The sequence below is a fragment of the Scylla paramamosain genome, chromosome 10 (genome assembly GCF_035594125.1).
Source record: "Scylla paramamosain isolate STU-SP2022 chromosome 10, ASM3559412v1, whole genome shotgun sequence".
NCBI classification, from domain to species: Eukaryota; Metazoa; Arthropoda; class Malacostraca; order Decapoda; family Portunidae; genus Scylla; species Scylla paramamosain.
Window position 1 is genome coordinate 6,005,255 of NC_087160.1, and position 12,413 is coordinate 6,017,667.

The 12,413-nt window shown below is 36.7% G+C and overlaps 1 protein-coding gene across 12 annotated transcripts in view; it reads left to right on the forward strand.

Annotated features, from left to right (window-relative positions):
- The window catches only part of LOC135104171 (protein retinal degeneration B-like), a 159,132-nt gene that overhangs the window by 109,107 nt on the left and 37,612 nt on the right, over positions 1–12,413 (forward strand). For 8 of the 12 annotated variants that reach the window (XM_064011261.1, XM_064011262.1, XM_064011259.1 and 5 more), the window contains 5 exons: positions 2,235–2,336; positions 4,195–4,383; positions 4,485–4,635; positions 4,744–4,955; positions 5,587–6,288. In XM_064011261.1, coding sequence (XP_063867331.1) covers positions 2,235–2,336; positions 4,195–4,383; positions 4,485–4,635; positions 4,744–4,955; positions 5,587–6,288 — 1,356 coding nt within the window. The remainder of the gene's footprint in view (positions 1–2,234; positions 2,337–4,194; positions 4,384–4,484; positions 4,636–4,743; positions 4,956–5,586; positions 6,289–12,413) is intronic. The other 4 variants (XM_064011264.1, XM_064011266.1, XM_064011269.1 and 1 more) reach the window with 2 other exon arrangements.

Consider the following 12,413-nt stretch of genomic DNA (forward strand, 5'->3'; position numbering starts at 1 on the left):
CCAGTGTTTTTTGATGGTACTTGTTCTGTTCAGCTATCTCAAAATGAAGAACTTGTACATTCAGTACAAAAAGTAGATTATATAACTATAGGCAACACCTTGCCTTACCTTGGTTCACAGACTTATGGTGGGTGAGTCTTCATGTGTTTTAAGGATTTTTGCCACCTTATTACATTTAATGTTACAGAGATTTTTCATTTGTCTAGCCATCAGAAGAAGGAAAAGCATAACATTTGATTGGAGGCCTTTATTATAAAAGAGAAAAGGTTTGAAAAAAAAAAGTAAATAATACTTTTGATCATTATGTTTTCTGAAACCAGTTTGTTGAAATACATAATTTTCATAAGTATGAGATTTCTGATGACACAATCTTGCCAACAAGTTGAGTCTCATTTACGTAAGGAAATATATATCTTTTACATGTTACTTTAATTAGAAGTATTAAAAGCAGTTTCTCTCTTTCAGGTGAAAATTCATGCTTTATCCTATTCCTTCAAAAGGAAAAGCTTCATAACATGTTAACACCTACAAAAATATAGGCCATATTTTGCCTCTGAAATTATCAATAAGGATGGAAACTTCTTATGAACACAACCGTAATGTAATTAGCTTCCAGTCTTTTATTTATTTATGATTTTAAAGATGACTTTCATTTTCTATATTATTGAATTTTGACATATGAATAGTAGATAGCTTTAAAAGCAGATAATGCTTACTCTAGTTTTCTTGAACGTTAGTGCCATCTACTTCTGCCTTAGTTGTTACCAGTCTTTCAGTATGGTGTCAGTGTTTGCACCACAGGACAATCTCAGATTTCTAATTGTCATCTTTTCTTAATGTATTTATTTTGATTTTCATTTAAATATGAAAGACAATTAGCTTTCATATTTAAGTTTCATTGGGCTTTTCCCATGAAAACATTTATTTTTAAGTTTAACACACTCCACCCTTGCATTCCTCCTCATGCAGTCATGATGTTTGCTGTGCATGACTAAATGGCTTTCTGGATTTGTGCACATTGAATCTGTTGTGCTTTATGTATACTGCTGTTGATTATTTTTAATGTTGTGAGCACTTTTTAAAGTCAGTTTTCTTCTAAGCTGAATGGGTCACTAAAGGAACAATGAAACTCACTGAGCCCACACCCTTCCATCAGCAATACTCAGTACCAGCCTAATCATTTTCTGCATAGACTTTTCTTCTGTGGACATTATAGTCTCGGCTCTCATTGGTACAGTTTGTAAGTGCCAGTGAACTGACAGAAACCACAGAATTCATTCTGAAACTCATTGTATTGACCATGAATATATTATGTACTGACTATTCAGATAGTTGGGTAGTTGGGTGAAAGGTATGGATAATGGATAAGCTGCAACACATTTAATCTTTCCTAATGTACAACAGTAAATGTATTTTGTATATAGATTGGCTCATTAGTAGAATGCATATTTCTTTTATCCAGTAGAGCTAAGTGGATCTGAGCAATTTTCAGGTCTTATTAAAGAACAAAAAATGATATTAATAAAACTGACTTACTTTAGCTGCTTTGATGAAATATTCAAGGAATTATTGACATATTAACTTTTTCTTTTTAGTATATACTGATAATTTATTTATAATTATTTTATTACCTGAATTTCACAAGACAAAATGATAACACTAGTTCTCAGGAAACTCTTCCTGAATAGTTTATGGAGTTAAAGTTTCCTCTTGCAGAAATCAATGATGAAAGAATTAGTTCGTGAACATTATCTCCTTTCATCTTACCACTATTTTCCACTAGTATGTGTGATGGTTCCACATTATATTTGGTTTATAGCTGTTACCTCATACATATATTAACAGAATGATAAAGTATAATGTATTTATTTTTCCATATGGATAGGAAATTAATGTATTTTCATATAATGCAGGAATATTGCAGATCCCTGAATTCATGCTATATAATGTTAAGCAAATTTGTTTGAATTTTAGATGGAACTTTTTTCAGATGAAACTAATGTCACTGCATAATAAGTTTAATAATTACAATGTAATTTATCATTCCTTACTTCTCAAACTTTTCTTTGGTTTGTCTCTAAAAATTCTTCCAACTACTTTTCAGTTTTTTTCACCCTATTTTTCTCCCCAACTTGCTACTTGAATATTTTTTTTTGTTTGTTTATTTTTTCCACATTTCTCTTCATTATAATCTGGAAAAGGTCTAAATTCTTTCCTTTAATGTTTTCTTGCAGAGGACCTTGAGGAGACAACTGCCCTACACAAGTGGAGCTCCCTAGAACTGCTGCCTCCAGATGGTGACACACAGAGCACTGCTGGTCATGCAGGTAACGAAGGTAATAACAAGAAGTCACTAAAGTGGTACGCTTCTTTGTACTCTTTTTTGACTCGAGGTTTTTTATGAAAATAAATGGTATTCTGTTTGAATATAATACTTGTTGCTCTTGGCCAGTGTCCCTCCTACAAAAAAAAAATAAAATAAAAAAAAAATCTGGAAATAGGAATAATATGAATGATTTTTTTTATTTATTTTTTATTTTGTGTGCGTGAATTGAGACACAGTTCATTCTCACAAAATCAACAACAGATTTGTGGGGTATCAATGTTTAGAGGCACCCTGCTGCTTCATAGCCAGAAGATGAGATTTGCCATGTAAATGCATAATGTACTTAGCAGTATTGTTGTTTTAAGAACATAAAAAAATAAGGGAAGCTGCAAGAAACCATCAGGCCTACATCTGTTAGTTCATGTATGAAACATACATATCTATTTCCACTATCATCCTCATCCATAAATTTGTGTAATCTTTGAAATCTTTGTTATGGCTTGGCACTAACAACCTTATTACTGAGTTCATTCCATTCATCTACTATTTGAGAACCAATTGCTTATCTCTTTTTTAATCTAACTTTTTTCAAGCTTGAACTCATGATTTCTTGTTCTATCCTGTGCATTTTCTTCATTAAGGAAGCACAAAAACTCAGGATCATTTAATAACTTTCTAAAATAATTTTGTTGCCTAGATTATACAAATAAATTTTTCACACATGAAGATAATGCACAACATTGAGGTGTCACTCATGCCTCACACCTGGCACAGCAGTCCCAGCAGCACAGCCCTCCACACATTTAATCCTTAATTTCTTATAGAATAAAGTAGAAGATCAAGATATGTGCATGGAACATTTTTTAACTAAGAATGACTAGAATCATCCTATCCCTTTGTGTATTCCTGAATTTATGGGTCACATTGTATAATTTTTTGTTCTAGTTTTATCATGAATTTATTTAAGATTTTTCAGACAAAATATTGATGAATAAACATGAAACTGCAAAGTTACTGTATAAGTGTAAAAAGTGCTGAAGTATTGATATGAATTATGTGTGAATTGGGTGTATTTATTGTATTTATTTATTTATTTTCTCTCTCTCTCTCTCTCTCTCTCTCTCTCTCTCTCTCTCTCTCTCTCTCTCTCTCTCTCTCTCTCTCTCTCTCTCTCTCTCTCTCTCTCTCTCTCTCTCTCTCTCTCTCTCTCTCTCTCTCTCTCTCTCTCTCTCTCTCTCTCTCTACGTTCACCAGCTTCAGGCTTGAATAAGTCACTGTTATTTATTAGGGAACAAACTTTGGGAACACTGATGCCCACAAATCAGTTGTTGATTTTATGGGAATGAACTGTGTCTTAGTTCATGCACATAGAATAAAAAGATCACTCATATTATCTCTGTTTCTATAATACATACCATATTATATCATGACAAACAATGGTATCTGTTTTTATATGAAAATCTAGTCTATTCCACATGTGGAGAGCTTCAAGTTATGATGTTACATGTTGCTATTTAATTAAGGGGTTAAATGGCTGAAAAGCAACAAAACTTAGAAACTATTAAATAGGTAATTAAGAAGTAGGAGAAAGCAAAACAGAGAATGGGATACAGACTCAACAAAGTTATCAGTTCCACTCCCATTTTCTGAATACTAGTGATCTTGTCTGCTCCAAAAATGGAAGTAGAGAGTAGAAGAGTGGACTGGTGTCTAACACTGCTCAGTACTCTTCCTGTAGTCCCATAACAAGTCCACACTGCCCTTTTTTTTTTTTTTTTATTACAGTCTTCTCTGTACACTGATTTTTTTCTTTGTATGTCGCTGAAATATTTACTTTTAACTGTGTTCCTCATGTCTCTTCCTTACAGACAGCATTTTCTCACCAGCCTTCATATCAAGGGTGGCAGCGGAGCGTCACAGCCGTGTGCTGGGACGAAGCATGGAGACGTCTGCCCCCTCATCCCCGTCCCACTCCCCGTCCCACCAGCCTGGCCCTTGCTCCACCACAGTCCTGCTTCTGGTCATACATGCTGGATCCGTCCTTGACCCTACGCCAGGTGAGAAACCAGATTTGGCCTTTTCCTTTGTCCTTACAAGTTTCTTAGTCTATCAAAAATCCTGAGTCCTACAGTCCTCTAAGCTACTGGACTGTTCTCAGATGTGACCAACAAGAGGAGTGATGTCACCACCTTCAGAGGAGCCTTTGAGTCTGTCATGCGGCAGCATTACCCTCACATGGTGGGTCATGTAGCTATCAGGCTGGTTTCTGCCCCACCTGTGTGTTCAGACAGCCTCAACATACTTTCCAGGCAAGTGCACATTCCTTTCTATTAAGAAGTAATATAAAATGTCAGCCGATGCTAATAATTTTGTTTATGTCATGTATTACACTAACTTTGTCAACATTTAATTTAAAGTTTGAGTCCATATGGCCTTGATGCAACACCCGTGTGTGGGGAGGTGTCTGGTGGGGACAGTGTTCCTGTCGGTGCTGTGCCACTGTTGGCAACAAGTGTGCCGGAATATGATGAGTATGTGGTGCGCACCCTCAACTCTACCAATGCAGCCTACCATGAGTTCCTGAGATCAGAGGAAGGACACGGCTTTAATGGGCAGGTCTGCATCATTGGTAAGTGTCTGGCTCAGTTTTAAGAGTTAACAGTTTTGGTGAAATTATTGAGTATCAGTGAAGTAATGAGGATAAAATGTGTATGTGTTGGTTTAGTTTGGCCACTTAGAGAGAAAGATGAGAATGAGTTGGTGAGGACATACAGGCTTGTCATGTGTAACTGTGTAGTTTGTCAGGCTGGTTGGATCTGCCTAAGGCTGACCCATGTACTGGTTAGACTGCTTTTCTAAATATTTGTAATGATGATGAGTCTTTCTATCCATTGCTTGTTATGTCCATATTACCTCAAGACACTCAAGGTAATCCTCCTTACACATTTTACAACACTGCAATTCACTTTTAAATTTTTCTTCCATGCTCATTATTGTCATATTTGCTTGTTATTGTGCCTTTCATTCTTCCAGGACTTCTCATCATTTTAAGGGAGGATACCTTATTGCTTTCATTAGTGACATACTTCTTTTCCTTAAGGAATAACAGTAAGAAACAGACCACCTGTGAGTTGGTTAGGTAAAATATTCAGATTTGTTAAGCATTTCCTATCTGTAGTCTTGGAACAGAAAGTCTGCTCTAGATTTCTCTTTATACTGTTGACTGATTGTTCCTTTGTCATAGTGTAATTTTTTTCCAGGTGACAGCATTGGTGGTGTCTTGGCTTATGATGTTCTATGCAGAGTGCATGATCAACAGAAGTATGGGAGCAATAGCAACATTCCTGAAGGCGAACCGCCTTCCCCTGGTCAGTACTACAAGCAGAAGTCATCTCCAGCACAGCCTCAATCTTCCTCTCCTTCCCCAGCCACCCCTCCTTCTATTTCTCCTGATAAACCCGTGAGCTCCCCACCACTGACCACCCTCTCCCCAACCATCACTGTAAGCCTGGAGAGTACTTTGGTAAAGCCCACCACTGGTGTCTTTGTCCAGGCAGCAGAAGGTGCCTCTCCTAAAAGCCTAAACACAGCTTCCTCCTCACACTCCCCCTCAGATAAAATTCCCTCCCCTCAGTCAACAAACAATCCTCACTCCCCACTTCGTAAGATATCTGCCCCCCTCCCTCCATCGGGCTTCAGCCCACTCACTAGGAAGTGCTCAGCCCCATGTAGCATTCCCAGTGGTGTGGGAATGTGGGGATGTCAGCCTGGTAGCAGCACTCCCACACCTTCACCACCAGGCCCAACCTCCTCTTCCTCTTCCTCTACCTCCCCCTCTGGTCTCTGTCACTCCCACAATCTCCTGTGCCAGTGCCACAACCCTGTACACCGTTCTCACCATCACCACGGTGTTAGTTGTGCCCATGATAGCCTCATCCCCGGTCCACTGTGGGAAAGACGAGGCAAGTCATTCTATTCTCTCCCTTCCTGTTTAGCATCCTGAGCAGCACGCATTTGACAATGCAAGCATATGATGATGGGTAAAATGCTTCTTACTTTTATTCAAGTGGATGTCTGTACTATATATATTTGTATGATATTATGGTTATCAGATTCACAAAAGCTCTTTGCATCATAACCAACTGAAATTCCTGAATTTCTGTAGATTAGAATGAAGTTAAGTTTAGATTGAATTGATTTACCACCAGAATGACTTGATTATAGTAACTGCACAGTACAACCATAATAATTGCATTCAAACACAGCATGCTAAGAATGCGTATTTACACATGAAAAAATCTGACGTAGCTCAACTACCTGTCCCTGATGTAATTTATGATCATATAATGGATAATCATAGTGTGAGATGGCTTGATAGGCAAGTGGCGTGACTTGCTAGAGAGGATAGATCAGGGAATAATGGAGTAGTGTGGTCATGTTGAGAGAACAGGAAGAAGAGAATAATGAAAAATTATAGATACAATCAAAGTTTAAGGTGAAAGATTGATGGTGAGACCAAGAAAGGGGTAAAGAAATATTGCCAAGATTGTCAAGAAAGCTTTGTGTCAGGTGTGAAAAGCATGTATGGGAGAGAGGGAGTTGACACAATGTGGTATGCAGGGAGTGACATACCACTGATGTATAGAATCTTCACTAGTGTCAGGCAGCTTAGATAAGCCATGTAGAAACTTGTCAGGGCCTAACTGTGGAAAAGTCTTGAGGTAATGGATGCATTACCCCTAAAATTTCACAGTATCTGAGTATCACGATCCTCAAGTTTCATGCTGAGTCCTGAATGCTTAGCATCCTGCCTTTTGTGCATTACTTCCTTAAGTTTAGTGTTTTCATCACATATGGGTCACGCATTCCTACCATTTGCATCCAAGACAGAAAAAAATAAATATATATGTGATATGTATTGTATGGATTGTATACATACATAAAAACATGAAAATTCATATAACAGAAATACTGCTTGTTAAAGAAACTGAAAAGTCAAAGTAAAAGGTATATAAAAACTACAAAATGCAGCAAGATGTGTGAATGTGAGTAAAAGCAGAATATACATTTGTGTATTAAGCTTGTAGGCCTGTGGTGAACAGTGGTGTCATTTGGTGGCAGTATCAGACAAAAATATGTACCTCAGGAATTAAATCAGCATCCAAGAAAACCTCAGTGGTGAAGTCTTGAAGGCAAACGTCTGCAATATTTCACACTTTTTAAGACTGACAAATTGTGCCCGGAAAAGAGTTATTTATTCTTTAGTGTATCTTGAGTGTTTTTTATCAGCCATTCATTTAACACACTCACTACTGCACCTCAATCCATGCTTTCACATCTGGACAGGAAAATATTGAATAAATCTTCAAGAGGGTGACAAAGGAGGGGTCACCAGAGTGACTACCCAGACGTTTTAAATCTTGTCTATAGCAATGTGTTTCTCTCCAACACAGACAACAGTATATATCTCAGAAACTAAACAAGTGTCCCAGAGAACTTATTTAGTTAGGTCCTGAGTCACAATATTTCAGACTTTTCAAGCAGGATCTACAGCAAAAGAAGAACCTGTCTTGTGCATAGAGTTGGTGGCTTTGTGCCATATAAAAGTATCATTTCAAAGAACTAAACTAAAACTAAATATCTTTTGGGAAGTTTGCTCGTTTGAATGGGATGATGCATTGTGATATTTTTTGGATTCACTATGCAAACTCTACATAATAATAATAATAAAAAAAAAAAAGAGAAGATTAATGCTAGGTTGTGTGTGTTGCTGGCCTGGTCAGTACACAAAACTCATTTATATTCTTGTCTTAGAAGGTGTGTGTGAAGTAGTTTGCATTCACTGCTTAACTGTATGAGATCTGATTGGGAGGGGGACTCACTGGATACATGCCATCCCAGTGCTGCTTATATGTATCACCCTTGTATTCTATAAACAAATTACTGTAGTTCTTGTTATTTTAGAAGCATTAATACAAAATATCTTCACATCTTGGAAAGGACCCATTTGTGAATGGCTAATATTTATTCATAATATTTATATTTTACATACTTTATGTACACATGATGAGGGCCATTTCAGTCTGAATGAGGAAATAGATGAACAAGTGCTCTGTATCACATGCAATCAAGGACAAGAATCTGCTGGTACTGTGTTTGGAGGAAGTAGTTCCCCAAGACAACATTGTCACCAACCATGTCAGAACATGCTCCCCCTGTAGAGTGCTGCTACAGACTGTAAAAGAGAAATATGTGTGTTAAGGCAAAGGATTCCGTGAAAGCAGATGACTTTGTGGCTTGTAGCCAGACATGAAGTTTCTATACTGAGGTGAAAGTTTTTCTTATGGGATGCTTGAGGCAAATCATCTGCTGTGCAGGTGACTAAATTCCTGCTACATTATACTTCATGCATGATGCACTCATGTATACTGGTGCTAATGACTTCACCAATTGGAGAATGAGAACCCAAGTAAGGAATCCTTGTGCTTGATTGCATGCTGCTGTCAACAATGTCCAGAAGCCTTGGTTTGCAAACACCTCTCGGGCATCCTCTATCTTGACCCTTATTATTATTATTATTATTATTATTATTATTATTATTATTATTATTATTATTATTATTATTATTATTATTATTTTATTATCATCATCATCATCATCATCATCATCATCGTTATTGTTATTACACTATTCCCTTCCCAACTACAGGTTCACCATCAGCAAAATTCACATAATTCCTCGTATATAATTGTACTCCAGTTCATCAGACAGGATCAGGTTCATGTATCCAAATATTTCAGAAAATCATTGAAAATACAGTCTTGAACCAAAACTGAAGTATAGAACAGAGAGAGAGAGAAAGAGAGAGAGAGAGAGAGGGGGTAATTTTCAGAAGCTTAATTCCTGTGGTTGGGGAGAGAAGAATGTGTTCTTGTTATGTTCTCAGGATTGGAGTAGGTGTAGGGTAAGGAACAGTCTCATTACAAAGGGGCAGGGGTAAACTACTGTATGCTGTCAGGCCTTGCTGTTGATGTGTGTGGCCAGCTGTGCTATGCCTTGGCTCATGGGGTGGGGAATAGTGGTCCACAAGATTTTTCCTTTCCACTGGGGACCATTGGGGCTAAGAGTGTGAGTGGTGTGTTTGTGTGTGTGTGTGTGTGTGTGTGTGTGTGTGTGTGTGTGTGTGTGTGTGTGTGGTGCCTTTTGGGGTGGCCTAGTGTATATATATATATATATATATATATATATATATATATATATATATATATATATATATATATATATATATATATATATATATAGATTATTATTATTATTATTATATACAGTATAAGAAATGAGGAGTTAGAAAAAGAAATTGTATTTTGAGAGAGTTGGTTTGTTGAGTAGATCAATGTGTGTTAAGATTTGGGCATGTAGAGAAAACTAGTAAAGAGTATAATGCAGTCAGATGTGCATGGTGAAAGTTTAAGAGGAATGCCATGCCAATTGGGGATGAACTGTGTGAAGAGAGCACGAAATAAGAGAGTAATGATTGTGCAGCAAGCAAGAGCAATTGTGTGTGATAGAGGTGAATAGAGAGCAGCAGTGGTGAGTGCATGAAAATGATGCAGTGTTTTCTCCCCCATGAGAGGGGAGTGTGGGTGCATTTGGTGTATGGCTCCAACTGAGGCATGGGGCGCTTTGTAGGAAGTACCCTACATCTGCTGTGGTCGCAGGATTGGAGTAGGTGCGAGGTAGGGAACAGTCTTTGTATGGAAGGGACAGTATGTGCTGTTGGGCCATGCTATGGCTGTATATGGGCAGTTGTGTGATGCCTAAGCTCCTGAGGCAAGGCATAGTACAGTGGTCTATGAGACTCCCTTTTCACCAGGAGCCATCAGGGATAAGAGTGTGAATGATATGTATATGAGTGTGTGGTGCTTTATTAGGGCCACTCCATGTAGGTTTGCCAGTTTGGTATATAGACAAATTATTATTATTATTATTATTATTATTATCATTATTATTATTATTATTATTATTATTATTATTATTATTATTATTATTATTATTATTATTATTATTATTATTATTATTGTCATTATTGTCATTATCATATTATTACTATTATCATCATTATTATTATTATCACATTTTCTTTGTTGGAGGCAACTGGTGAGTTTTGCAGCCAGACTACAAAACTCAAGTGTGTTTTAACAAGTTGCTTAAGCTCTGTCTGCTCCTAGATCAAGTTTACTGCCAGTGAAAATATACCTAAGTAACTTAGGTTTATTGTCATAATTGTTTTCTTACTATGGATATGTAGGGAACCAGCAGGCTCTGGTATGCACCTGGCTCAGAGCTGAAAGGTTCTGGCTTATGGCACTTCCTTGTTTAGAGAGTTAACACTCTCATATAATCACAGCTAGCACCATATGACCTTGTTGCAGCTGCATTACTCAAACATTACCATTACTGTTATAAGAGAGATATTAGCACCAGCAGTACATAATGTTGCCTCATTATTAAGTCATGGAAGGAAAAGCCAGTTTGAATTGCCATTGGCATTCATACTGGCTTTTAGTTCCATTAATTCTCAATGAGACAACATTATGTATTGCTGGTGACGCTGATAATATAAATTAGCTTTGTTAGACAAGATCTTGTAGTTCTGCTGTAAAAGTAACCTAGAACATAGCTTACTAATGGTAGTTGACATAATCATGATATCAGCTTCAAGGAGCTGCATCACCACATTAGCATGAACTTATGAACCAATGCTTGAAAACTTATATCTGTCATATCACTGCTCTCTTATCTTCCTGTATGTGCATCTGATACAACTAGCTGTGAAATTATATTGAAAAGATACAGTGAATATGGCAACAAAGACTAGATAAGTTTCAGTGAACATTTAAAGCTAGACCTAAACCATGTTCTTATATTCTCAAGGTAGTTGCCTTTTGGACAATCTGTTTTCTAAACATTGAGTCATTCTGTCTCATTCTCTTAGGTCTCTTCTATATTTTTCCATATATATAAAATTTCTTTCCTGGCTGTGTGCAAGCTGGCTATTAAGGCCACTGTGTTGATCTGGACTTTTGTGAACCTGACAGACTTTCTGTAGGAGGTTCCTTTCCATGCTTCCAGTTGTTAGTTACCTGCAAGAAAGTTGACTGTAGTGGTAGTTTGTGAATGAAACCAAAAGACATGGTAATATCAATTTGTCATTAATGTTCATGTTTTAGAAGGGACATTTTGATATTGAGTGCTGTTATTCACAAAACCAATAGTTCCCTTTATCACAGGCACACCAAGAATGAATTGTGCAGCATGGTGTAGTGTTGGGCTGAGCTGCCATGAGAAAGCCTTGTTTTGCATGGACAGTTGCTAATTATATATATATATATATATATATATATATATATATATATATATATATATATATATATATATATATATATATATATATATATATATATATATATATATATATATATATATATATATATATATATATATTCTTGTCATGGTATTATTAATTTATTCAAAAGTAGAGATGCATGAAAGGCTTTCCTCTATATACTGTTTTGAATAAGAGTCTTTTGGAAAGGTTTTGAAAGCTTACAATTGTTGCTGCAGTATGAACATTTGTCTCATGCCATAGTGTGTACTCACAGTTAAGACTGTTTTTCTGTAGCTGTTACTATCTTAGGTGAAGTGCAATGAATCAATGAGAGAGAGAGAGAGAGAGAGAGAGAGAGAGAGAGAGAGAGAGAGAGAGAGAGAGAGAGAGAGAGAGAGAGAGAGAGAGAGAGATATCGCTATTCCCTAAAAGTTTTTTCATTTGTCTTTCCCAAACAGTGTTTATGAATATTAGGTCCAGAGATGCTGCTCATTCATAAGACTGTTTTAATGATCCAGCTTTTGATAGGATACTATTAGAGTGCATCAAATTTGTTTCTTAGAGATGTTCTTTATGGATAAAGAATTTTAGTGTGGTAGAGCTATCAGGTAGGCATAGCACCCCTTTGTGTGGTGTCTTAGGATGGTTGTCACTGACTTGGTTGTTAGGGTTGAAGACTTGTGTAATTTGCATCCTTTT